The sequence below is a fragment of the Protomyctophum bolini genome, assembly GCF_963924005.1.
Source record: "Protomyctophum bolini genome assembly, chromosome: 3".
NCBI lineage: Eukaryota > Metazoa > Chordata > Actinopteri > Myctophiformes > Myctophidae > Protomyctophum > Protomyctophum bolini.
In genome coordinates, this window is record NC_137864.1 from 44,837,233 (window position 1) to 44,863,785 (window position 26,553).

Here is a 26,553-nt window from a genome sequence, read left to right on the forward strand (position 1 = left end):
CGTAATCCAGGTGGTGCTGAAACACAATTCAGATAATGCTAAATATCAAGAGACTTCCCCTTTCTTGCTGTTTTTTTATGGCACCCTAGAAAAGGTATTTAGATGTAGTGGAGGTACTGTATAATGCAGCTCTGCTGTGTGAAAGTCTAATGAGTTACCTGGAGACTGCAGTCAATGTGTGAGAGAGAGACAAAGCCAGAAGGACAATATCTCTTGGTATTTCTTATTTATATTCATTGGTGGGCACACTCTGCCGAGCCCCCGCCCCCTCCCCTCAACCACACACACACACACACACACACACATGCTCGCACGCACACACACACACACACACACACACACACACACACACACACACACACACACACACACATGCTCGCACGCACGCACACACACACACACACACACACACACACACACACACACACACACGCACACACACGCCATTACCTTCAGTAAGTGTCTCACCAGAAAGTGGGTACAGTCTCAGAGGAAGTGGAAAAATGCTGTACTATGCAGCTGTTATACGTGAGGTACTCTGAGCTGCAGCTAGCCATGCACGCGAATACTCAGTCCATTTGAAAGTATGCTATTCAAAACGTTATATCATATTATATAAACATTATTTTCAAAGGAACAGAATCAGATGTGCAGTCAAGAGCATGTTTATTGACAACTGAATCATTATACAGTACAGGCTTAATGCCTTTAGCATTTTGTATGCTTTTTAGTTTTACAATTATAGATTTTCTAGAATTTCTTTGTGTAGGAATATTTAGATAAATTAGATATACTGTAGCCTATGTATCCTGACTGAATGTCAAACCTACAACTGCATAAATGAAGTTCTCAATATAAAACTATTTACAATAGGCATTTTCATAAAAAATAAACACATTTTCTGAAATAAACAACAACACATTCTACACATTTACAGCGCATGAATCTGCAAAATACTGACTGTGAGTCTTATAAAGCTGAATGTACATTTAGTTCAGTGTAACAACAACATAATCTAAAACCTAAGGCCAAAACCATAACATCCAATAGCCTATTTCATCCAACCATAAAATTCTCATCCTCTATCGCCAGTGGTTCCCAAACTGTGGTGCGTGCACCCCTTGTGGTGCACGAACACACTCTAGGGGGTGCGTTACATGAAAAGGGTGTTATTTAACACAAACGGCAAAATCCGGTACACACCATCGTAAGGAGATGTATAGCAGATGTGTAGCAGCTGCGGGAGTATGCAGCTGTGTGTCTCTCAGTGCAGTGAAATTCCGTGATTCCGTGATTTATTTATCATCTTTAAAAATGTATAATTTTCGGTTAAATACGAGACTGGGTGTTGGGGGTGCGTCAGCTAGGTCAGGAGGTAATAGTCCACTTGCCAGAATGTGAACACAGGCATGTTGAGTAGCCTACACCAAAGTTTAGAAATGTTGAGTATGGGTCCCCAGCATGTAGAAAATGCCAGATGCTAACTTGCATATATTGAGCAATTTTCATAATTGGCATAATATGTGACCATACCATTAACAAACTATAAGGAAAAAGAAAATCTAAATTTCATCATGCTTTAAGTAGCATGTGACGTGTCAAACTAGGGGGTTTTCATGATGCTAAATCCATTTCAAGCAATCGTTTTGCACAAAAAAACACTCCTTGGGCTAAAAACGGCCATAGCCATCATTTTTAGCCCAATGAGTGTTTTTTCTTTTCTTTTCATAACTAATGCTTAGAATGGATTCAGCATCATGAAACCCCCCTACATAAAGCATGATCAAATTTTGTATTTTCATAGGTTGTTAATGGTATGGTCACATATTATGCCAATTATGAAAGTTTCTTATGCAAGTTATGCAAGTTAGCAAGCATCCGGCATTTTCTACATGCTGGGGACCCACACTCAACATTTATAAGATAAAACCTTGGTGTAATCAACATGTCCGGGTTCACAATGGGACTCCATGGGCTGACAGGGACTAGGCCTATAACAGGGGGTGCACGGCCAAAATACATTGGGGACTGCTGCTCTATCCTAACTAGAAATGTATTGTTTTCTGTAGAATGTTGTTTCTAATTTACAAGGATGCACAATATTTGAGACAGTCATACAGTGTAACAGAACATCGATACAGCTGATTTTAGACTCCACTACTGACAATTAGTCTACTTCTACCTCTGTACTGAATCCTAACCAGCTGTATCATATCATCTTTATGCACAAGCATGAAAAGGAGCACTTCCTAATCAAAACTTCCTACTAGAGAGATGGGTGTGAAGAGGCAGAAGAAAGAAGAAGGGTCATTGGCAAAAGCTCATGATGGAAAGAAATATGAGAAGCAATCAATTTACTTTGTAACTCCAAGAGCGAAATAATTTGATGTGCTCTCTGAGTTAACAACATTACTATGAACCTGCGAGACGGGGAGAAGAGTGTAGTACAGCCAAAATTGCAATATCTGTGGTGTTTGTTGATGTTACAGTACTTTTCTGTATGCCTTTTCACATTGCACTTTTTGTTTATCAAATGGTGTCGACACAGTATTTATAAAATGTGTATACCTGAAAACAGTCTACCATTGTTGAATGATGTTTAGGAATCTTGTGTATGTGGTTTCAAGTGTATATGAAATCAAATACCAAGACAAGTTCCAGCTACACCCAAATGGCCAAATGGGCAAACAAACCTGACTCTAACGTGGCAGATGTCTGAAATTAGGTGGCTGCAACTATCGCACATTACTTTAGTTTCTTTGTTTTCTTTTTGGTATTCCTAATTGTGTTTATTCAACACCTCGGATATATACCTAGTGTTAAAGAAAACACATTTAACCATGCAGCATAATTAATTACGACATGGCAGTTGAATACAAACGGCAATAAAACACAGACAAAGCGTGACTGAAACAATAAACAATGGCACAATACTGAATTGATGGCAAGGCAATGGCCATTCATTACCAATGCTCATTATAAAGAATCAACACGACCGACCAGAACACCACCGGTTTAAAGTCTGGGAACACACACACACACACACACACACACACGCTGCGCTGCGCTCAATTAAAGTCACGTGGGAGCACTCGACGAGCGAGAGGTTTTGCGATGTCGCATTATTTAAAAAAAATGTTTAACTTGCACAATTGTTGTCGCCACTGCTGTTTTTGTCTGGTACTGAGAAGGGGGAAAAAACCCATCTGCATTTCCTTTTCTGAAAACACGCACGCACACGCACACGCACACGCACACGCACACGCACACACACACACACACACACACACACACACACACACACACACACACACACACACACACACACACACAAGCACGCACGCACACACAAATTGTGATGTTGCTTGCTGGTAAACAATGTAGTTCCCCGCTGTCAGCAGTGTTATGTGTGAATGTTGTGGGAAACGCTGCGGCATGGTCACCGTTTTCAGCGTTGGTTACTATGCGTGGCGGTGCCTCGGGGTGGCAGCGTGTCCTTGCTGGCCCAGTGGAGGTCCTTCTGTCACCTGCAGTAGAGAGAGGGACCACAGGGAGAGAGAGAGAGAGAGAGAGACTGTGACAGTGTCCATAAACATCTCCTCCTCGCGGGGAAAGAGAGAGTAGTTATAGAGGAGGATCATTTACTGTCACTGCAGAGGAGTTACGGTCTCTCTCTCTGAACTCACTTCGTACATTGTGGTCGAGTTCACGCTTGTATAACGGTGGAAGAAGTACTTTTCACTTCACACCTTTTTATTGTTTTACTTAAATACTCGTAAGTAAAAGGCCTGCATTCAAAAGTTCACTTGAGTAAAAGTACAAAAGCATTGGCATCAAATTATAGCCTACTTCAGCACCAAAGTAAAAGTACTTAGTAACTGTAGTATTCAGTATTGACAAATTGACAAAATGATAACAATCAAGTAAAGTAAAAGTACCTCAAAATCGTACTTATGTACAGTACTTGAGTAAATGTACTTAGTTAATTTCCTCCAGTGCCATTGTGTGTTTGTTAAACCGGTCCTGTGTGGGTCAGTGGGTATAAAGGCAGGTGTCAGGTCTAATTCCCACTGTGGGAAATACTTGTGTTATAAGTATTAAGTATTAAGTACACAACCATTACTGTGTGTACATCACAACTAGAAGGCACCGCAGTGGCTCACCCTAGAGAGCGTCGCAGTCCCGCCCCCTACCAGGGCCCAGGAAATGATTCTCCGTTCATTTTCCTCATAGACATTTCAAAAAGTATTTATTTAAAGATGTTTACACCGCGGACAAAGCCAACTCTTGTCGTGACAAATCATGACAACAAATAACAAATAATTAGAAAGATGAAAAAAACGGCAGGTTACAACACATTTTTTGTTTGGTCCAAAATATTGTGTTAGTTGTCATGAGTTGTGACGACTCGAGTTGTCTTTGTACACGGTGTAACCGTCTTTAAATAAATACCTTTTGAAATGTCTATGGGAAAAATGCATTGGGAATAATTTCCTGAACCTGGCGTCGTCATGAAAGGGGGTGGGACTGCGACGCTCTATAGCACTCACACTACAGAAATAAGGCTAATGTATTAGTCCAGGGGTTTCTCACACAGTTTTTATGCCAAGCACCCACAAATTGATGTATATTTGTCCACAGGTTCCGTTTAGAAAAAAACTATAGATCTGTGAATTTTTGAATAGCCGAAAAATTCAATAGGGCATAAGTGTTTAAACTGTTCCTCATGTTGCTGGAGACCCCATGGAATACCCCAGAAGGTCCCCGGACCCCACTTTGAGAACCAGTCCTTCTCGAAACAGGCCCGGGTATCTGACCCCAATGTTCTTTGCTGCAGGTCATGATCGTCCCCTATCTCCCTGCAGCCTTCTCTGACTCTCTCTCTGTGTCACAACCAGAAATAAAGCAGAAATGCTATAAAGAAAGAACAACAAGAAAATAACTGAGACATTAAAAAGAAAAATCGAGACATTGGACAGATTTGCGATTGCTTAATTTAACATGGCCAGTATGTCTATAGTTTATAACCAATTGGACCCAAGGCGATCAAACACTCTGGTTTTATTTTACGGCATATTGACTACTATGTGACAAGCCCAAGTGTTTCTGGAACTAAACAGATCCGCCGCTGTGGAAAGGAAAATACGCTACAGCTGCTGCACTATACTGGGAACTTTACAAACAAAAGGGTCATGATATAATCTTGTGCAACTTTCTCTGTTGTAACGTTTGTCCACAGAGGGCCGCCCTTTCTGTTTAACCGAGAGTAGCCTCCTGTCCATGAAGCCTTCGCAAATAAATAAAAAACCCTGGGAAAAAAGCAGTGTGTGTGTCTGTGTGAATGACGTTAGGCCACAGAGTGGACCTTGATCCCCCCCCCCCAAGCCCGTCAACAGAGGCAGGGACCATCTCTAGCTAAAGTTGCGCCACACTTCCATGCATGCCTGTCGTAATCAGCAACAGATGTTAGGAGTGTTTCTGACTTGTGTGCTCCGCCGTACGATGGCACTGCACGGCAAAAAGAGCAGATCTGCAAGCTCACGGCGTGTCTCGTCTGCCACATGCCTTGAGCCTGCAGATCTGTAGTTTTTGGCAGATGCTTAGTACGACGAAGTCTAGTCTTAAGGCCCCACCGTGGGTAATGATGACTAAAAGGGTTAGAGTTCATCAGTCACAGCTATTCCAAACCCCGGGCTGGCACATTGCAACTAAACCAATAGGAGGAGAGGGAGAGGGAGAGGGAGTGAGTGGGTGAGTGAGTGAGTGAGTGAGTGAGTGAGTGTGTGAGAGAGAGAGAGAGAGAGAGAGAGAGAGAGAGAGAGAGAGAGAGAGAGAGAGACAGAGGGATTGATAGAGGGAAAGCAGGAGGGAGAGAGGAGAGAGAAAGAACGGGACTACTGTAAAAGAAACACTGAAAGAAAGAGCGATAAAGAGAGGAGGGAGTGGAGAGAGAAAGAGAGAGAGAGGAAGAGAGAGACAATGAGGGAGAGACAGAGGGAATGAGGGAGAGAGAGAGAGGCCATAGGGAGTGACTATATTACCCAAGATGAATGGTCAATCTGTGTTGTGTTAGTTTTACTGGGAGTCTGCGCTACAAGGCTGCTACACTGAAATATGTGATTCATAATGCCTGGCTATGATGTGTACCATAATAACATGGTTATGATCACGCTTGTGTTGCTGCCGCCATGAAATATGTGCGAGTGCACTGTAATCAAAAACATATCCCCAACCTATTCTTCCATCGTGACGAATGATGATGCACAATCTGTAAACAAACACTCTTAACTGCTGGAGAGAAGATGCCTGTATTTAGAAATACCCCTCATGACAGGATCCAATCTGATAAGATTCGACATTTTCTACATGTTTACACTTGCTTTACGTTTCCTACTTTGGCTCTGGTGTTTGTACAAACTGTGATGCAACGTGCATGGCTAATGAGTAATAATAATAATGACCGATCCATAGCCTTTAAAAACACAACCATGCGGCTTTTCAGTGATGACTATTATATGCAGAGGTAGCATTCAATACTAACCCTACACTTAACATGCACTGCCTTACTTACAGGGTGTGACTGTCTCTAATAACCTATTCTAGGCATGTCGTGATAGGTGAACATTCTGTGAATAGGTGAACATTTAGGTGAAAGTATAGTCTACACTACAGACACACATAATAAAGTATAGTCTACACTACAGACACACATAAAGTATAGTCTACACTACAGACACACATAATATCAAGTTTGTAGATCTTTGGCGACGCGATTAATCTAGGCCCGGGGGAAAAAGGAGGGGACCTAGTACACACCATGATGAGACCCTGGTAAATAAAGTATAATGGTTTAAGACAGGGGTCTTTCACACCACTTAGCTGAGAGAGAGAGAGAGAGATGAAGCACACTACATATTGTACACCATTGTGTTGCATATTAAACCTTTTAATCGATTTTATTCACAGACGTGTTTGACAGTACTACTAGTACCATCAGTGGTGTGTACTGTAAATTTATGTTTTTTGCTTGTTTGCTTGTTTGTTTCCATTCCACATGATCTACAAGCTGTATTTTCCTGCGAAGGTTCCCTCCAGAATAGGGATACTAGGTGTCCCGGACCCCCTGTTGAAGACCCATGGTTTAGTGGCTAACCTGCACTGTCTCTCTGTCTTATCTTAGCCTGCGCTGCGCTAAGGGAATGAGGGATGTGTAACTGTGTCAGGGTCTAGGCTTACGTTGCAGCATCGCCACTCAAACTCTCACAACTCCCACTAAAAGCAGGACGGATTATATTCACCTCTGTGTCTGAGCACAAAGCTCTCGGAGAGAGCTGAAACGGTCCAAAGATTTGATTTCCAAAAAACAAAAACAAAGTCTTTGTGTCAGTAAATATGAGCAGTAGACTGGAATGCACCGGAATGTAAAGAGACAAAAGAATACGGTACTCACATTAAATTATAATTCAATCTGTTTGGAGTCCACTGTCGTTCCACCTGTAAAAAATAAACATACAAATGGGACTATAAACAGTCTGAAGAATATGCACATTAAGAACATATCATCGCTGTTGGGCAGAAACCAGCTAACTCAATTATTATTATTATTCATAAATTAATGCTATTGAACACCCTTTACGTCTGTGTCTTGGTTTAAAAGATATCGAACCAATATAGTGACACTTTAGTCAGTTTAGTGTCATTTCTTCTTATTATGATTTTCTGAGCTCAATTGCACCAAAAAAACCTGAACTTTTAACATTCAGTAGATTTTCTGTGGTCTGGGGTTTTCTAGCTCAAACAGGTGCTCTGATTTCCCTGTGGAGTGTGATGTAAGAGCCAGCAAATCCCATATATGATATAGCAATTTGCCAGCAGATGCCACTGTTTTCACTGTTTTGCCCGTTTTCATTGCAGCTCAAAACGCTTCCCAGACCACAGAAAATCCACTGAATGTTCAAAGTTAAGGTTGTTTGGGTGTAATTGGGGTCACAAAACCTAAAAGAAAAACAAACCAAAAAAAAAGAAATTAATGTCATGAAACGTTTTACAAAAAAAATAAAATAATAATTATTATTTAATTAGTAATTCAGTTTCAACCAAAAACCGTTAACTAGCATTACAACTATCTGATCAAAGAGACAATAGGCCATATTCTAGGTCCCAATAGGGCCAGTTGAAGCACCATCAATATGTCTCGCACTCACAGTATACTTTATACTGCTAATCATCATGGTTGGTTTGATTTTCAAGCCATTTTATCCAGTTCATTTCAGTATGAAAATCTAAGTTCAGAGACCTGAAACTTGCCCAATATATAGGTAATCTAACACACTTAATAATGTTGTGGTTTAAACATGTTATTGTTTTAGTTTTAATGCTCTTGTAAAAGCGCAAAATTGATTTGAAAAGTAAAGTTCCCGGAAGAAGGATTGATTTCCAAACTAAATTCAAACATGACGCAGGATGTAATAAATAACCAATACTGATTGGATTATTCCGGTAGGTCTGTCAGTGTTCGAATGCCAACAACACAAATGCAAAAAGAAAAAGAAAAAATCTGAAAGTAAAGCCATTAATGGGAACATAATCTACGTAATATAAGCCTTTGTCTAAGGCTGTGAATGAACGTTGGTGAAGGCTGGTATGGACCTCACTGTCAATATCCTATAGCATGTATTAATCTGGCTGGCCTCACATGGGCCTCACACACTCACTTTACTCATATGACTGCCTGCAGCAAATAGTGCAACAGTGACATCTGCTGGATGAACAGTGAACACAAAGCCTTATACTTTCACTGCTAATATAAAATATGTTGCATTTGAGAGGCAGATTTCCTTGCCTGTTTTCAGTGGCGTGTTCCACGTTATACACTATAGATGTAGTATTTTTTAAGTGTATAGTGTGACGTATAGATACACCATCTGGTATCATTTCATCCATTGACCACACTATAGCAAAAGGCCGATGCACACCTCAAAAGGCTGGTGACAGGTGCGTAGGGCAATAGAACATAATAATGAACAGGGTATCTTTGAAAGACAAAGAAGAGACTTTGTCAGACACTTGCCAAAAAAAATGTTGCTCTTCATTAGGTTGACGTTTGGGTCACTTAGACCTTCATCGGGACAGACAATGATTGATTGTCTGTCCTGATGAAGGTCTCTAAGGGACAGAAACGTCCACCTAATAAAGAGCAGTTTGTTTTTGGCAAGTGTCTGACCTCTTCTTTGTCTTTCAAAGATACCCTGTTCATCCATTGACCACGTGCCTTGTGAGTGTATATAGCCTATACGTGCGCATGTTGCACAGGGAATAATTACGGTATACAGTCTAAAAAAAGAAAACCTAGGCTGCTTTTCACACGTTGGCTTCACATCACGACATCTGAATGATGTCCTCAATAGTCTGATAGTTGAACACCTACCATCTTTGTTCATCCACTGGTCCAATTCCTCCATCTCCAACTCCAACACGGAGGGAACGTCCTCTTCAAACATGGGCCTGGAGGACATGACCTTGATGTTAGTGTGAGGGTCAACCAATGCTACATGACACATTGTCACACATGCTATATCTGTTGCTTCTTTGTAAACGTAGCAGTAGTCCCAAAATAACAGAGATGGTAGTGATGATGATGATGATGATGATGATGATGATTATTGATGCCGAGATGATGGTGTGATTTTTACACATAAAATACACTTGTTTTGTTAAACAGCTGTATATGGTACTAGGATTCTTGTAATCATTGCAATTGTTTATTCAGAAGATACAGTATCTGTGAAAATTGTTTTCCAGGGTGAAAAATTGCTATTTTAGAATTTGTTATCGTTTTAAACATGCATGTAAATTTAGTTTTTCGTGATCACACACAGTCACACGCACGCACGCACACACGCACACACGCACACACACACACACACACACACACACACACACACACACACACACACACGCCACCCGACCACCCCCACTCACACATTTTAAACAAGAAAGATCACTAGCATCACTTTAGTCAACCTGCTACTGCATATTGATAAGAGGCATAGGAGTGCATTGAAAGGCAGACGTTTAAGAATCAATGACCGTAGAAGAATCAATGAGCTCACATTCTCACAACTTACATTGGCACCTTCTCTGTGTTGTTGTCATCCAGATAAGGATCCTCCTTCTCATGATCTAAGAAAAGAACAAATACCTGCTTGCTTCATAACATCATTTTGATAGCACAGTCAAACCATCTTTTAGTAAAAAAATAAAAATAAAAAGCCAATAAGTCTAGCCCGGGATTCAATTTGTGAAAAATCCCCTAAACAGAAGGGGCGGTCATGTTCTTAACCCATTCTGACCTGAGATCAGATTCATACGAGGTTTCCACGGGACACACACTGGTCTGATTAACCCATTTTGACCTGAGATCAGATTCTAAAAATGTCAAGTCGTTCTTCGATTTTTCAAAAATAGCAGACCTACAAGCTCGTATCGCGCCACTCGGTGGCGCGATATGAGCTTGTAGATCTGCTATTTTTCAATAGCTAAAGCATAACATCATGCTAACACCAAAATGGGTGCCAGGTCAGAATGGGTTAACTAGTTAAGCAAAAGCTAGCTGATCTACAAGCTCAATATGAGTTGCATCACGTTGTGAGCTAGCTTGTAGCTCTGCTATTTTTAGCTATTTCTCAATTAATAAATAATAATATTGGAATAAAAGGTACACAGCAGGAACGTTTATTTCGTGCAATTAATTCACATTATTTTAAACAGCTGTTTGTGTGATGACTATGCACACAGAGCATTGTAATGAGGCGGGAACCCCTTTTGGTGTTTTAAGCATTATGTTATACTGTAGCTATTGAAAAATAGCAGATCTACATGCTCATAGTGCAGCATAGAGCTTTGAGCGCTATGAGCTTGTAGGTCTGCTATTTTGGAAAAATCATGAAAATGTGGCATAAATTTGGAATATATATTCTTTCAGAGGGAACATTTTTAACTCAAATCTTAGCTTCTGGGCTGGCCCCTGGAACAACATATTTTCAGATTGGGGTCGGAGGCCAAATACATATAATTTTTGGGGTCCTTGACATGAAATAGTTTGAGCACCACTGATATAGAAACATAAGTTTTTTCAGATAACTGTGTTTTAGAAGTAGAATTGTCCTCAGGTCTACATGTGTTAACCCATTCTGAACGGGAACCCATTTTGGTGTTAGCATCATGTTATGGCATCAAAATAGCAGATCTACAAGCTCATAGCGCGCCACCGAGTGGCGCGCTACGAGCTTGTAGGTCTGCTATTTTTGAAAAATCGAAGAACGACTGACATTTTTTAGAATCTGATCTCAGGTCAGAATGGGTTAATCAGACCAGTGTGTGTCCAGTGGAAACGTCGTATGAATCTGATCTCAGGTCAGAATGGGTTAATCAGACCAGTGTGTGTCCAGTGGAAACGTCGTATGAATCTGATCTCAGGTCAGAATGGGTTAAGTGATGTACCTGTTTTGTAACTTTTGTTGCGGTTCCACCTGCGGTTGATGACGATGCCGGCCACCACCATGCCGATGATGACCACCACCAGCACCACGGGGATCAGGATGATGACGGGGCTGGTGTCCGGAGGGGCGTCCGTGGGGTCACCTTCGAGGAGAGGAGCAGCTGTCAACATTCAACAACGTACATACAAATACAAAGGGAAGACATCATTGCACATGAAGTAACAACCACGCCAAGGGGTCGAATGAAGTTGTCATAAACACATGAGAAACTGGAAGAAATACAAAAATCACAGCATTCTGTGCTGTGATTTTAAGTAAATGTACTGTAGTTACTTTCCACCACTGATTTCTGGTTACTCTCATTGTAGTAGCAATAAACGTATCATCGTTGTCTGGTTGAAACCTTGCATGTCCAAAACTGATACTTTTCAGGAAATGGAAAAAAATATAAAACTGTGTTCCAAAAGCCTTTAGATGGTCTACTTTCACTAGTGTTTTCATCAGTATGGTCGACAATTATTTTAGCGGTGCTTAGTACACCTTTAGTGTCACCTTTAAACAGAACATGGTCTGTTAAGAATGATTTAAATCTACAATCTGCTTTTATGCACGAATCGAAACCCAGGTTCCGGGAGTCCCCTGTCCTGTACGAGCGCTGAATTATCTACTGCTGAGCTAATACTGTTTGCGATTCGGATGTTATATTGCACTTTGAGCCTCATGCTAACTCTTTTCAACCAGCACTGGTCCTACCCGACCACAGGATCTACAACAGAAAAGGAGGTAGACTAAACAACCACCACTACTAAAATTATGTTTTATTCACAAAGTTGGACTATGGATTGCCGCAATAAACGACCAAACAAACAAACAAACCAACAAATAAATAAATAAATAAATACATTCATTCAATGTTGTTAATGATACCTTCCATTCCGATTCCAGAGCCACTAGAGTCATCTAGAGTCGCTATCCCATCTCCTTCTAAAAACAAACAGCAATACAACATATGGTTAGGTTATGTTGAGAATACTAGATTGTCTATATACCGGTACATACATTCATGAATCCACTTACTTGTTGACCGACTGTCAGCATTGAGCAATATTTTATAGGGGTTTATATACCATACCATTAACATCCTATATTAGGCAAACATTACAAAATGTCAGTATGCTTTAATTAGCATGTGATGTGTCAAACTAGAGGGTTTTCATTATTCTGAATCCATTTCAAGCATTAGTTTTGCTCAGAAAAGCCAAGCCATCATCACAAATGTGATGAGGTCAGCACATTTTGGGCACATTTGGGCAAGTGGCAAGTTTTTTTGTGCAAAACTAATACTTGGAAAAGATTCAGAATCAAGAAAACCCCCTAGTTTGATGCCACAGTATGTCACCACATAAAGCATAATGACATCTTGCCTTATATAGGTCACATATCCCCCTATAAAAGAATTGCTCAATGCTGACAGCCGGTCAGCAAGTGGATTCATGAATGTATGTATATACAATATATACAATATGTTTGTATATACCAAAGTTCCCACTTTAAACAAGAAACCTGTTGGCTGCCAGCATAGCAAGGACACATCACTGTATAAAACACCTTAACATTGAACAAATAAATAGATGGTGACAGCTCTGTAGTTTGACCAGTAGAGTTCAAGAAACAATCAGTCACCAATATGATTGAATAATTGTATCTCTACAGTTAGTTTAGTTACTCTAGTCTAAGCCACCTCATTCAAAACAAACTCTCTCATAAAACACTGTCCTATCGGTGAAACTGCAGCCTCGGAAACCCAGACGTTTTTATTTAGTGAAACTGAATTGCATACAGTCATTTACCCTCCATGAGTGTTATTTGAATGGGACTAGTGAGGTGTATTTTTTATGTTATCTTATTTGATTTTTGTAAATAGTGTGTAAACACTAAACACTGCCAAGATTTAATGAATTTATAATGATGATGATTCCAAATTATCATTTCTGTTCCAGTTGTACTCTGAGTTCATTGAACACTACAGTGTACTCACCTGGTAACTCATCTGGAGCTGCAGTGGCATCAGCGTCTACGGACCCACAAAGGCAGCATACGGTCATTATGGTAACAAAACAAAAACAACCACAAGAGATAGATAGACTACTTATTTATAATATTCACTTAATATTCTTCTTCACGTTTTTAACCATTCTTTATGGTGTGTTTTTTTTTATGACAGAGAGAGGGTGAAGGAGAGAGAGAGATAGAGATAGAGGTGTGGGGGGGGGGGGGGGCGGGGGGGGTTGACATGTGTGATACAAGAGAAAATAATCGAGGGGCGGGATGGTTTAGGGGCGACCGTACCTGATGCCATACAGGACATAGTAGTAACTTACACTATTAGACTACGTTTTTTTTTGGAAATGGAAATATCCTAAAAAAAACAGGGTGGTATTATAATCGGGGACTAGATTCATTCACTGTTCTTTTTCCACAAATGAGTCTTGAATAATGGGGTTCGTCTTATAATCAGAGTCATCCTATATTGGGGACAATACGGTACTAAGACAGATCCAATCCCAGACACAGGCCCGGTTCGGTCTGTGTCTGCGTACGCACACACTGACCTGCTTAGACACTTTCAACCAGTGGCAGCCCCCGAAAATAGCAGATCTGCAGGCTCACAATGCGCCGCAAAGCAACACGTTGTGAGCTTGCGGATCTGCTATTATCGCTTAGCGACACCATCGCACGAGGTAGTATAAAACAAGGCATCAGTAGTCACATCCTTCCCCACCAGGATGGAGGACTAGAGAAGATCTGACCTGGGATGGCATCAGGGTCCTGGTTATCTCCATTATCTTCATCTGCTGGCGGGTCAGCGCCTTCAGCCACCTCTTCTGTCCCCTCGTCAAGTGGAGCCTCTGTACCTACGTCTGCAGCTACGTCTGCATCTACGTCTGCAGCTACATCTCCTGCTACATCTTCAGGTGGTTCTTCAGTGTAGTCATATTCTGCAGGTGCTTCTTCGTCTTCCACGTCTCCATCCGGATCTTCATCCTGGGACACCACTGAAAGTCAGGACTCAGCATTACATTTACATACAGACTGCAGTGGAACCTATAACTTTAAGTACATTTACTCCAATAATGCACTTAACCCATTTAGGCCTGACCTCAAAATTAAAAAATAAATCTTCTAAATCCTCCAGTTTTCTGAAATAAATATTTTCACGATTTTTCAAAAATAGCTAAAGCTTGTAGATCCTTGTAGAAACCTCTTATCTCCATATTTTAACTTTTTGTGTTTTTTTCTTCTTCAAAAATGAATGCCCCACTTGATCATGCTACAGCGTCACACAAAAGCACCAAAAGTAGCAGATCTGCAAGCTCAACACATGGCACAAAGCAACACGTTCCGAGCTTCTAGATCTGCTCATTTTGCAATTTTTTTCATTTGAATCCTGAAAATTAACAGTTTTGAACATATGAGGTTTCCACCCGACAGAGACAAGTTTGAGGTGACTTTACATTGCTTGAGCATTTTAAGATTTAGATTATTTATAAACAACATACATTAACATGATTCATGATAAATGATGATGTATTATAGGTTAAGCTACCCAATAGCACATACATTAATTTAAATCAGCTCCCAGCTGCAACATTAGTGTGATGAACTCACGAATGCATTAATTACAATCCTATAAGATTATTGTGAAATGGACCATTCTGCATAATGAGTACCGGTACTCTTTTTTACACAATTTGTAGTTTTAGTAAAATGTTGAGTGCAGGACCTTTACTTGTAAACAGAGTGGCATAGCCAAAAGTAATAATACTACATTATTTCTAGGTAATCAAAGTTGCTTCACAGAACTTTATTATTAAAGAAAAATAACTAGTAAAAGGGTAAAGAATGAAGCAAAACAAAAAAGGGAGGTTGAATTAGGAGGGGAAAGTGAGTACGAAGAGTTGGGTTATGAGGGTGGTTTGAGGGAGCGGGAGGGGGCGTGGCAGGGCCAGAGGTCAGAGAGGTGAGCATTATTTTGACATCTATTCTGTGTTTGACTGATGGGAGCCAGTGAAAGTCATGGAGGACAGGTGTGATAGTCTCTGGATCGGGTTCTGGTGAGCCAGTGGAAGTCATGGAGGACAGGTGTGATAGTCTCTGGATCGGGTTCTGGTGAGCCAGTGGAAGTCATGGAGGACTGGTGTGATAGTCTCTGGATCGGGTTCTGGTGAGCAGGCCGGCAGAGTTTTGTACCCTGAGAACCTTGGTGGCCCTGGTGGCACCTTATAGGAGGCTATTGCTGTAGTCAATGGGATGTGATTAACATGAATAAGTGTGAGTCAGTTACCTATGAATACAGATAAATGTGTCGTGTACACAACTACACACAGAGATGTATGATGAGCATTTTCTCACTGAAGTGGGTGGACATTCCAAACTAATGAGTTTCTGTATTCCCGTTAGTTTCATATTAGCTGTCATCCATCCATATGAATACAACTGTAGTTCCACAGTTAATGGCATTTAAGCCTTAAAGCCACTTTATGAGAGATTTACAATTACAGTAAACAAACCGATCTTATCACAGACTGAAACAAGTAGTTATCCATAATGGAATTGGATTACAACTACTGTATGTATATGTAGGAAAGGGACTTTTATAATTGTGTTTCTAAAATGATAAAAAGTATGCTTTCTTTAGAAGAGGGTAGAACAAGGAAATGTCACACAACACACTTAAAATCACGCAGTCGGCATGATATAAAAAATGATACCAGTATGTCTATTGTGGTTGTTTGACCTAGAAACATGAGGGAAACGTTCCATTCTAAGCTACTTCCACCTTCAATGAACGTAACCAAGACATTCTCCATCACAGAATTGTCAAACCATTGAAACAGGTAAGCATTCCAGAGCAGCCAAATACTACAGTACAAGACAATGACAGTTAAATTGTTATTGTGACACCATGCAGGGCCTTGTGACTTCCGAAGTTCTGTGTACATTTTAGTGTCGAAACAGTCAAAACAGTTGCAAAAATGAGCTATTACACAGGCAGTACTTAGTTTATACGCCACAGGGACGTTGGAGTGCCTTGTGAAACATCTTTACTGTCAGGTATTTGTCATGATGATGACTAAAGATTAAATGTTTTGTTGGGAAAAAAACGTTTTTTGTTTTTTTACCACTTAAACAATACTGACCGGGGTCCCCCAGGGCTCTACACTAGATCTGCTAGTATTTCCCTCTACACCAAATCTCGACAAGCTCACAAGCGCACAGCGCCGACTGTTCGCCCCCAGAATATGGACGCTAGGGTCCATGTGATTAAGAAAGCTGAGCTAACTTAAACAGAAGAAAGAGAAACATTGCACTCATTTTACGAGTGAAGGGTTTTACGGCTTGGATACTTGTTGTAACAAGAGAAGTGTCCCCATCCAAAAGCTGAGCACCACAGGGCTATGAAGCATAACAGAAGTTACCATTACAGAATCTGTTATTAGAATTAGAAAAGAGGTTCACGTGGCATTGCAGTGTAGAGAGATTTTCATTCTAAATTATACACAGTGTTTGACAAAACATCTTACTGAAGGCATGTGTGGCATACAGGAAGCCATGCAGTCCTCAAGTGCCCGTGTAACTCAGACTATCACCACATCAACAGAAATATAATAACCCTGTTCTGCACTAGGCTCCCACACTCGCACAACAAAGAAATAAGTATTATGTGACTCGTCTCGTAGAGCTCACACAAAGCCAGGTAAAGACAGGTATGCTGTAGGAGGAGGTAAGGACAGCAGACAGAGAAAGCGGTGGGAATGTTAGTTGTAAGATGGTGAGAATAGAAAATAGCACAAAAAAAAGAGTTATTCTGTCTTACCTGTGCCAGTCAGACTGGAGAGCAGCACCAGCAGGAGTACCAGTAGGCTCATATCCCAAGGGCCTCTTCGCCTCACGTTACCAGACTTAAAGGCAGACATTGTGCCATTATGAGCCCAAGTCTTCCTTTAAGACAGCTTCATACTTCCTGATAGAAACAGAGAGAGAACTCAGATACACGCCCATATGCACTCTCAGTCAGATAACTCTCTATTTCTCTCTCTCTCTCTCTCTCTCTCTCAGTCTCTCTCTCGGATGTGATGCAATCGACTGTGTGTACTTGTAGCCACAAGTCTGGCAGCTCCTCAGCTGCTGAAGAATCACATTCCTCCTGCATAGGTATGCAGGAGTCAGTGTACCTACCAGAGGCAAGAAAAAACATTCACCATGGACTCAGAGGAGCAGCTGGTGGGGGGGTATCTCCCCTGAAAATGTGTAGCTATGTTGATCATTGATTTTTCTTTTAGATAAAACCATGGCTATAAAGGGGTTGTCTATAGATACAAAACTCGTCACTTTTTAATGTGATTATTACTCAGTATTTCAACTAGTCAGGCTAGCAAATCAACAATTAGAGGAAAGGGCTACTTTCCCTGCTGTGATGATCACTTTCCACAGACAGATGAGTTGATGGGATGATTGTTCTGCTTGTAAAAGGCGTTTTATCTGGTCTCACTCTCCTCCAACCACAAGCACAGGCCGGGGTGGTAGCAGGTTTCAACATGATGTCGCCAGGGGTGAAGGCTTCCCTCCTTGAGGTGTGAAGCAAGGAGGCTAAAGTAATCTGAAACAAATTAGCACACAACAACACATGATTCATTAGTGGAATATTGGGCAATAGGCCTATGTGTGATCAATCATCATAGGTGAGCCATAGCCTCCTACAGTTTGAGGTTAGGCTGCAACACTAAAGGAAACATAGATGTGTTGCAATGCAACTGATAACTATTCTGAATTTCTGCTTTTATTAAAATGTCTTTCATGTCTCCTTCCAGCTTCTACCTATAATTCTCAACAACATTTAGTAGACACCCTAATAATTAACACTAATTAATAAGAAAGAAAGAAAGAAAGAAAGAAAGAAAGAAAGAAAGAAAGAAAGACGGTTCTTTACTTTTTCACAGTTCCATCTCGTTTATTTAAAACTAAGATCCATCCTCGTGCAGAGTCGTGCTAAATAAAAACGGGACGCGCAGAGAAATCTGCCCTTGTGTGCTAACCTACAGTCTATGGTGCTAACTAACACGGAGTACGGAACATAGACCGTACGGAACCTTAATAATTCGTCTAAAATACACCCGGAACTATTTGAAGGGTGTACCGTTCAACTTCCGCCGCAAGTGTCAACAACAGAAACACGTGTGTTTCTTTTCCTCAACTTGTCTTTCAACTCGATCAGCATCATGGTAACAAATATCATTTGATTTGACATGTCTGCTCTTTTGGCTGTAGAATGTTGCTGTCAGACTGTGATGACAACAGAATGTGTGTTTTTTCAGCCCAAGGCCCGGAAGGAGAAGAAGAAGGCTCCGGAGAAGGTTATTCATCCATACAGCAGGAAAGCTGCTTATCTGGCCGGAGAGGAGATACGTCTAGAAAAGAAAGAGAGGTGAAGGACAAGCTCTAGAGTTCTAGAATAATTAAATTATAGTTAAAGGCAAGCAAAGCAAGGCAAGTTTATTTGTATAGGAATTTCAACAACAAAGCAGTGTGCTTCACGCAAAACATCAGTAGTAAATAATAAAAATGAGAACAATAGTTTACAGTCTACTGTCTACCACCTCCGCAACTGACAGGATGCCCAAACTTATTTTGTTATAATTTTGGAACACAGTTAAAATACTGTATATGTGATAAAAAAATACGAGACGTTAAAATTACCACCGCTGAAGTGCCCTTGAGCAAGGCATTGAACCCCTACCATGAAATGTTCTATGAGCAGGGCCTGGCTGTAAACAAGTTCTATCAAGTTACCCTGGGTAAACATATAGCCGCAATTTGATTGATTGATAGCTAATGTTTCCTAATCCTAATGCTAATCATGGTTTGTCTGATATTGCAGGCAGAAGCGTGAAAAAAACGTACGCCTGAACAGCACTGGTGAGTCTGTGTCTCTGTGATGATGACTTCATCAATACATGTGTATTACTGACTGACACATGGGCGCTATGAGATTATTGCTGAGGGCGAGGTCGCTCCTCGCTCTCAGGCGTCTTATCGGTATCTACTATTAATGTGTGTGCTTTTCATGTGACAGGTGACAGGCTGTTATGGTTTCAAAGCCAGCTGGATCCTACAAAGACCACATACACCAAGAAAGAGGTCTGTGAGGTCATTGAAAGGTAAACTCAAAACAAACGATTACCATTTATTTGGTAGACGTACTCATTTAAACGTTTGTATTTTATTTGTATCGTTGAGGATTCCATTTGTACACTCTCAGAGAAACAGACTTGAAAGGGTCTATGCGTCTAAAATTATTGACTAATTTAGTGAGTGTATGTGTGTGTGTGTGTGTGTTTAGATACCTCCACAGGTTTGACTCTGAGCTGGACCAGATAGAGTTGGTCAACGGGATCAAAGGTCGCCAGGGTCAGCGCCATGGGGCCAGGGAGACTGTGATCACGCAGACCATAGAGCGAGAACGAGCGCAGTATGAGACGAATGGGATTGGTGAGGGTCTCTTTGAAAGTCATCATCGATGATGATGATCCATCCATTCATTACAAAGGAACTCCAGTTTGATATGCATTTGGCCCCGGACGGACCCCCCATTTAAAACCATTTTCTAACTGTGGGATGCCAGTGTATACTGTAAAATCCTCAGCTTTAACCCATTCTGACCGGGAACCCGTTTTGGTGTCAGCATCATGTTATGCTTTAGCTATTGAAAAATAGCAGATCTACAAGCTCATAGCGCGCCACCGAGTGGCGCGCTAAGAGCTTGTAGGTCTGCTATTTTTGAAAAATCGAAGAACGACTGACATTTTTTAAAATCTGATCTCGGGTCAGATTGGGTTAATCAGACCAGTGTGTGTCCAGTGGAAAACCTGGTATGAATCTGATCTCAGGTCAGAATGGGTTAATGTAACTCGTGAGAGTGTACAAATGGATCCTTAACGGGTCCATTTGTATACTCACAAGTTACTGACCCGTACCGGTCCGTTTGGACCCCGGGTGGCCGCCAGATTATGAATCCCACCAACGTTCTGGGTTAGACCCGCCTTACCATGTGTCTGATTGGCTCCCGGGCAGGCATAGTTTTACTGAGGTTAGGGGAATAAAAAAAGAGGAGGGTTAAGGTTAGGTTTACGTATAGTTTTGCTGAGGTTGGGTTTAGGGTTAGGCATACTTTTACTGAGGTACTGTTGTAAAGTTTGTAAATGTTTGAATAGCACTAAACATACAAAACTAATTTAAGGTATTGTTATTATTTTTCAGAGATCCCAGATATCATCAATACAAAGAATCTGAAGACATTCAGGTGAGTTCAAAGTCTCTTCCCTGTGAGTAAAATGACACTAATCTTGAGCTAAACATTCTGCAAAAAACCCCTCAAAAGACAGTTAGGGCTGTCACAATAACTGCAATATTTGCAATACTGTGCCACAACCACGTTGTTCTGTTTTTCATGAAGCTTGGCACTTCTAGTTCACACTTCAATGTTGTGCCATTTCTTCCATCCAAATATAGAGGGTATGCGCGTGACATCATCAAACCAGGAAGTTATGCAGGAAAGCCTACTGAGTGGCAAAAAACTACTTTCTGGCCTCGACCACCCATACATCCACACAGAAAAGTCCTATCTGATTGCATTAAATTACTTTGCATGTTGCTTTGCCACTTGATGTGCCATTCACTTTAACCCATTCTGACCTGAGATCAGATTCATACGAGGTTTCCACTGGACACACACTGGTCTGATGAACCCATTCTGACCTGAGATCAGATTCTAAAAATGTCAGTCGCTCTTCGATTTTTCAAAAATAGCAGACCTACAAGCTCGTAGCGCGCCACTCGGTGGCGCGCTATGAGCTTGTAGATCTGCTATTTTTCAATAGCTAAAGCATAACATGATGCCAACACCAAAAGGGGTTCCCGGTCAGAATGGGTTAAGCATGCGCATACCCTCTATTGAATGTCATTTGATGTAAAAAAATAAATAGCTGTTAACTTAACTCTTATCGGTTATCTATGTGTGGCCACATCTGACAAAAAATGGCGTGACACACCTATAGCTGAGTCTACCTGTGTGTGTGTGTGTGTGTGTGTGTGTGTGTGTGTGCGCTCTGATGGACATTGACAGAGAGTGGAGCGGTGCCCTAAAGAAACTCCCAAACATCAAAATGAAGAAGATTTCGATCAAAGACAAGGACACGACGACAACAGAAGAAGAGAAACAGATGGCAGGAGAGGAGGAAGCTGGTGATGACTGTGATGATGATGATGATGATGATGATGATGAGCTGGGAGATGAGGAAGGGGATGAGTTGTTGGAGGACATGGAGAAAATGACTGACTCAAATTGAGACTCTTGGCGGGTCGGTGCTGCTGGCACAATACGAGCAGCAATGGTCAACCGTCAACACCGTCCACAGGCTGTGTAACATTTTGTCCACAGAGCCATTTAAATTGTTCTTTAGACCACCTTCAAACTTGGCATCCCGATTGTGGGCATGAATATCCAATCGAGTGAATCTACAAGCTCACAATGTGAGTAATGAGCTTGTTGATCTGCTATTTTAACTAGTTGGTACGTTTGTCAGTTACCCTGAGTGACTTACAGTGAGGGGGTGAGTTCTGTATTCTGTTCAAGCTCACTTTGACAACCTTGCTTTTTCGGGAATAGAAACCAAACCATGATCGTTTTAACTGTGGGTCACTCATTACTACATTAACCTGTCGTTCAGATGCTTGGGATCCAGTCATTGCTACAGATGAAAAGTGTGGTGCCATGTTTAATCATTTTCTTGTCAGTAGGGCTGTCGTCAAAGACATCAACTACTGACATTTTTAGTCAACCAATAGTCATTGGAATGGGTTGACTCATTTAATTAACAAGATGTGTAAATTATTTGCTGCATTCAATCATGCAGATTCAGCCTTTTAGGCTTTATTAACCCATTCTGACCTGAGATCAGATTCATACGAGGTTTCCACTGTGGACACACACTGGTCTGATGAACCCATTCTGACCTGAGATCAGATTCTAAAAATGTCAGTCGCTCTTCGATTTTTCAAAAATAGCAGACCTACAAGCTCATAGCGCGCCACTCGGTGGCGCGCTATGAGCTTGTAGATCTGCTATTTTTAAATAGCTAAAGCATAACATGCTGACACCAAGATGGGTTCCCGTTTAATAGTGAAATTTCTAAACGTTGATTTTACAATGGCTAGTGAAAGTCATAGACTGGCATAATTAAAGGGTTATATCTCGAGTTCACAACAAATGAGCACAATACAAAGGAGGAAAAAAAATAATCAGCTAACACAAAGTCTTGGTTGACTAAAACCAAAACGATTGACTAATCAATTAATTGGCTATGAGCAGACGAGCCCTACTGGTCAGTGACCAGGTCCAGTGCTTCAAACATGCTAGGCTCTGGCAGTGTGATTACAGGAACATGCAACCTAACAGAGCATCCATGTTCTTTGAAAAGAAGCCAGATGCAGGTGCTTGAAAAGGTTCTCAGTGGATGTACCATAGGAGCTGTATTTGTAAGAGATTTGGTTTAAACTTAAACCCATTTAGGACTGAGGCCGATTAAAAAAAAAAAGGCTTCTAAATCCTAAAAGTTTTCTGAAAAACGTATGTTTGAATGTCAGTGGTGCTCAACCTTTTTCATGTCAAGGACCCCCAGAATTATCTGTATTTGGCCGTCGACCCCCATCTGAAAATATGTTGTTCCAGGGACCCCCCCCCCGAAGCAAAGATTTGAGTTAAAAAAAGGTTTGCTGTGAAAGAATATATATTCAAAGATTTGCACCATATTTTCACGATTTAAAAAAATTGCAGATCTACAAGCTTGTAGCGAGCTTGTAGTAGCTTACAATAGCTTAAGTATAACATAATGCTTACAACACCAAAAGGGGTTCCCATCCAGAATATGTGTTTTGTATGTAAGTAGTAAGCATGCACATGTTGTCTTGTGTCTCACCTGGAAGCACTACATACTGCTGTTCCAACACTGTCCAGAAGATGGCAGCAAAACATCTTGATTTAACGTTCTGAAAATAAAAGCATCAGTTGTCCTGGGTGGATCGTCTACTACATTCATTGTTTATTGCACAAACACATTTGCATCTTAATCATGTATGAAGACCATGGTTTCATACTCGGTGACAAAGAGAATCCTCTAATAAACAGCATATTGTTTTAAAATGATGCCTATAGAATTCAGGATAAATCTAAACGGTTAACATTGACAGATGTCAAGGTCAACCACATTCACAGTGTCAGTGAGGGGGGGGGGGGGGGTCTAACTTAACCACATGCACGCTAGCGCCCCTATTATGACCATTTCATAATAGGCGAACAAGCTTGTTGTAGATTGTCAAGTTGTGCTGATTATATTTGGTATAGAGGGGCCAGGACCTCAAAGTGTATATAGGGTTCAAGTGATTACATCTGACGTACAAACAGTGACACTAAACAACTTGGTAAATATAGATAATTTCAGAAATTGCAGAAGTGCAGATATCTTGTATAAAGCAAGATTTGATGCTGCATAATGTTTGATAATATTTGGATAAGTAACACTGTTCCTATGGCTTTATTAAATTCATATTTCAGCCTCAACACTGACTGCACCATTACTTTTAAACCCGCCAGACTGCGAGAATGGGAATGCACTTGACAGTGAGATGATTCAGATACAACCTGCTATGACGTATTCGGTCTTTTGGGTGCAATTATGTTCACATATTGCTACAGTAAATCTTGCTGTGTCAACTATGATTCCGTTGTTCTGATCTTTAACTATGATAGTGTGCCGTTCAAGTGCAATGGCTTAGCTAGACTGGCTGCACTCGGTGCACTGCAGAAATGACTTATATTAACCTTCCTCTAAAACAGTGTTTCTCAACCAGTGGGTTGTGACCCACAAGCTGCAGGCCCAAAGACAATCCGGATCAAAATGTATGCTACATTTGTTCTCCACATTTGGCCCATGTCTTGGAGCGGTGAGCCGCAGCCGTGACACGCTCAGGAATCATTTGTAGTTGATCTAACCCCCCACCAATCCAACCAAGCAGGGAGGCATTGGGTCCCATTTTTACAGGCTTTGGTAAGACCCGGCTGGAACCCTGAGCTCCCAGTTTCAGGGCAGACGCTCTAACCACAAGGACACTGAGCTGGTGGTCTTTGGTAAGACCCGGCTGGAACCCTGACCTTCCAGTTTCAGGGCAGACACTCTAACCACAAGGCCACTGAGCTGGTGGTCTTTGGTAAGACCCGGCTGGAACCCTGACCTCCCAGTTTCAGGGCAGACACTCTAACCACAAGGACACTGAGCTGGTGGTCTTTGGTAAGACCCGGCTGGAACCCTGACCTCCCAGTTTCAGGGCAGACACTCTAACCACAAGGCCACTGAGCTGGTGGTCTTGTTCTTATCATCGTCACAAGCATAATGACTGATATAAGATGATATTACTTCTTAAATAATGATTTGAACCACAACAGTTCCTGGTTTGTTCCTTCTGTCCGCATCCGCGTCCCACCACTGTTTGAATCCCCTTCACCACCACAGATGAACGCGTCACACCAGAGTATGGTTCCTTTAGTAGGGTGGTTCTCAAACTTTTCTACAAGCTCGTAGATCTGCTACTTTTGAATAGCCAACGTGTAAATGTATAAAGTGGTTAAAATGATTGTATTAACTAATTCCGCGGGGTGGGGACCCATTGTGACACAATGTTCCAGGGCCCCCGGCCCGCGGACCCCTCTTTGAGAACCACTGCTCTAGTACAGGGTCCTCCTGACCTGTGGGGTCAGGACGACAGCAATCTGAGAACCCATCGTCAAAATAAATGAAGGAAAAACAGCGCCCTCTTTTCCTTTGAATTCGATGTTAGTCAACAGTCTGTCTCGAGAGAGAGAGACTATGAAGACAGCGACGCTCCCCCAGACATGGGTGGGATGGAGGGACAAAGCCTCGCTCTCACACAGGGGTCTGTGCGGGCGCCAAGGCAGCCTCCACCGAATACTCCGAGTCTGTTGTGTGTGTGTCCGGGGCGGGGGCGTGGAGCGGGGCGAGCGGAACCTCCACGGCGGCTTCGTGGTGCTTGCCGTTGGCCAGCGTGGCGGCGGCCAGCGTGGAGACGCGCGGCGGGCAGTTCTGCACGGTGATGATGCGGTTGAAGGCCTTGAGGCGGCGCCACAGCTGCAGGTAGACCTTACACTGGATGTACATGAAGATGAGGCCGCTGGTGAAGCCGATGGCCACCACGATGAGCTTGGTCCAGAACGGCCAGTCCAGCACGCCTGCACGAGGGGAAGGCCGTGGAGACACGCGAGCAGGTATGCGCACGCACACAAACACACACACACACATGGGCCGCACGTACGCGCACACACACACACACACACACACACACACACACACACACACATGGGCCGCACGTACGCGCGCACACACACACACACACACACACACACACACACACACACACACACACACACACACACACACACACACACACACACACACACACAAACAGAGCCAAGTCATTATACTTAGAATTGAAAGCACATTTTAGTTTAAAAAAAGAAAAGAACAACTAGGCTTAATTTATTTTTAAGATTCTTTTTTAAATGTCACCTCTGACAAAATAATACCCCAGAAAAAAATACTGCAGGAAATGTAATAAAAAAACTACACACACAAATCCGCTTTAGAAACTAATTAAAACTAAACTGAATTGGAACAGATCAACGTTGAAATGCCATGCAAATGAAAAACTAAAATAACCATTACACACACAGAGTCACATGCGTGCGCACAAAATGGAGAATCACACGTGCAAAAAGATATACAGAGGCACACAAACACAGACGCACACCCCTCCTACCCCACACGGAAACACACAAAAGCGTAGCACGCACGCACGCACGCACGCACGCACGCACGCACACACGCACACACGCACACACACACACACACACACACACACACAC

At 41.7% G+C, this 26,553-nt stretch overlaps 2 protein-coding genes across 3 annotated transcripts; one reads left to right on the forward strand and one right to left on the reverse strand.

The window, feature by feature from the left end:
- Positions 1 to 649: 649 nt before the first annotated feature.
- tmem154 (transmembrane protein 154) lies at positions 650 to 18,062 on the reverse strand. 2 transcript variants are annotated; one of them, XM_080759841.1, is made up of 9 exons: positions 17,380 to 18,062; positions 14,312 to 14,557; positions 13,540 to 13,575; positions 12,429 to 12,485; positions 11,503 to 11,661; positions 10,128 to 10,182; positions 9,428 to 9,504; positions 7,451 to 7,494; positions 650 to 3,527 (listed from the first exon to the last, which is right to left on the reverse strand). In XM_080759841.1, exons 1-8 carry the CDS (start codon positions 17,477 to 17,479, stop codon positions 7,457 to 7,459), a joined length of 768 nt encoding a protein of 255 aa, XP_080615967.1. In that variant the 5' UTR covers positions 17,480 to 18,062; the 3' UTR covers positions 650 to 3,527; positions 7,451 to 7,456. The 2 variants fall into 2 exon arrangements, with proteins under 2 accessions (XP_080615967.1, XP_080615968.1); XM_080759842.1 differs by having other exon boundaries at positions 11,503 to 11,643; positions 17,380 to 18,061.
- Positions 18,063 to 18,685: 623 nt separating this feature from the next.
- Positions 18,686 to 22,239, forward strand: tma16 (translation machinery associated 16 homolog). Its single transcript, XM_080759436.1, has 7 exons — positions 18,686 to 18,784; positions 18,878 to 18,987; positions 19,441 to 19,478; positions 19,636 to 19,720; positions 19,903 to 20,051; positions 20,820 to 20,862; positions 21,685 to 22,239. The coding sequence occupies exons 1-7, from the start codon at positions 18,782 to 18,784 to the stop codon at positions 21,905 to 21,907; spliced, it is 651 nt and encodes a 216-aa protein (XP_080615562.1). The 5' UTR covers positions 18,686 to 18,781; the 3' UTR covers positions 21,908 to 22,239.
- Positions 22,240 to 26,553: the final 4,314 nt, after the last annotated feature.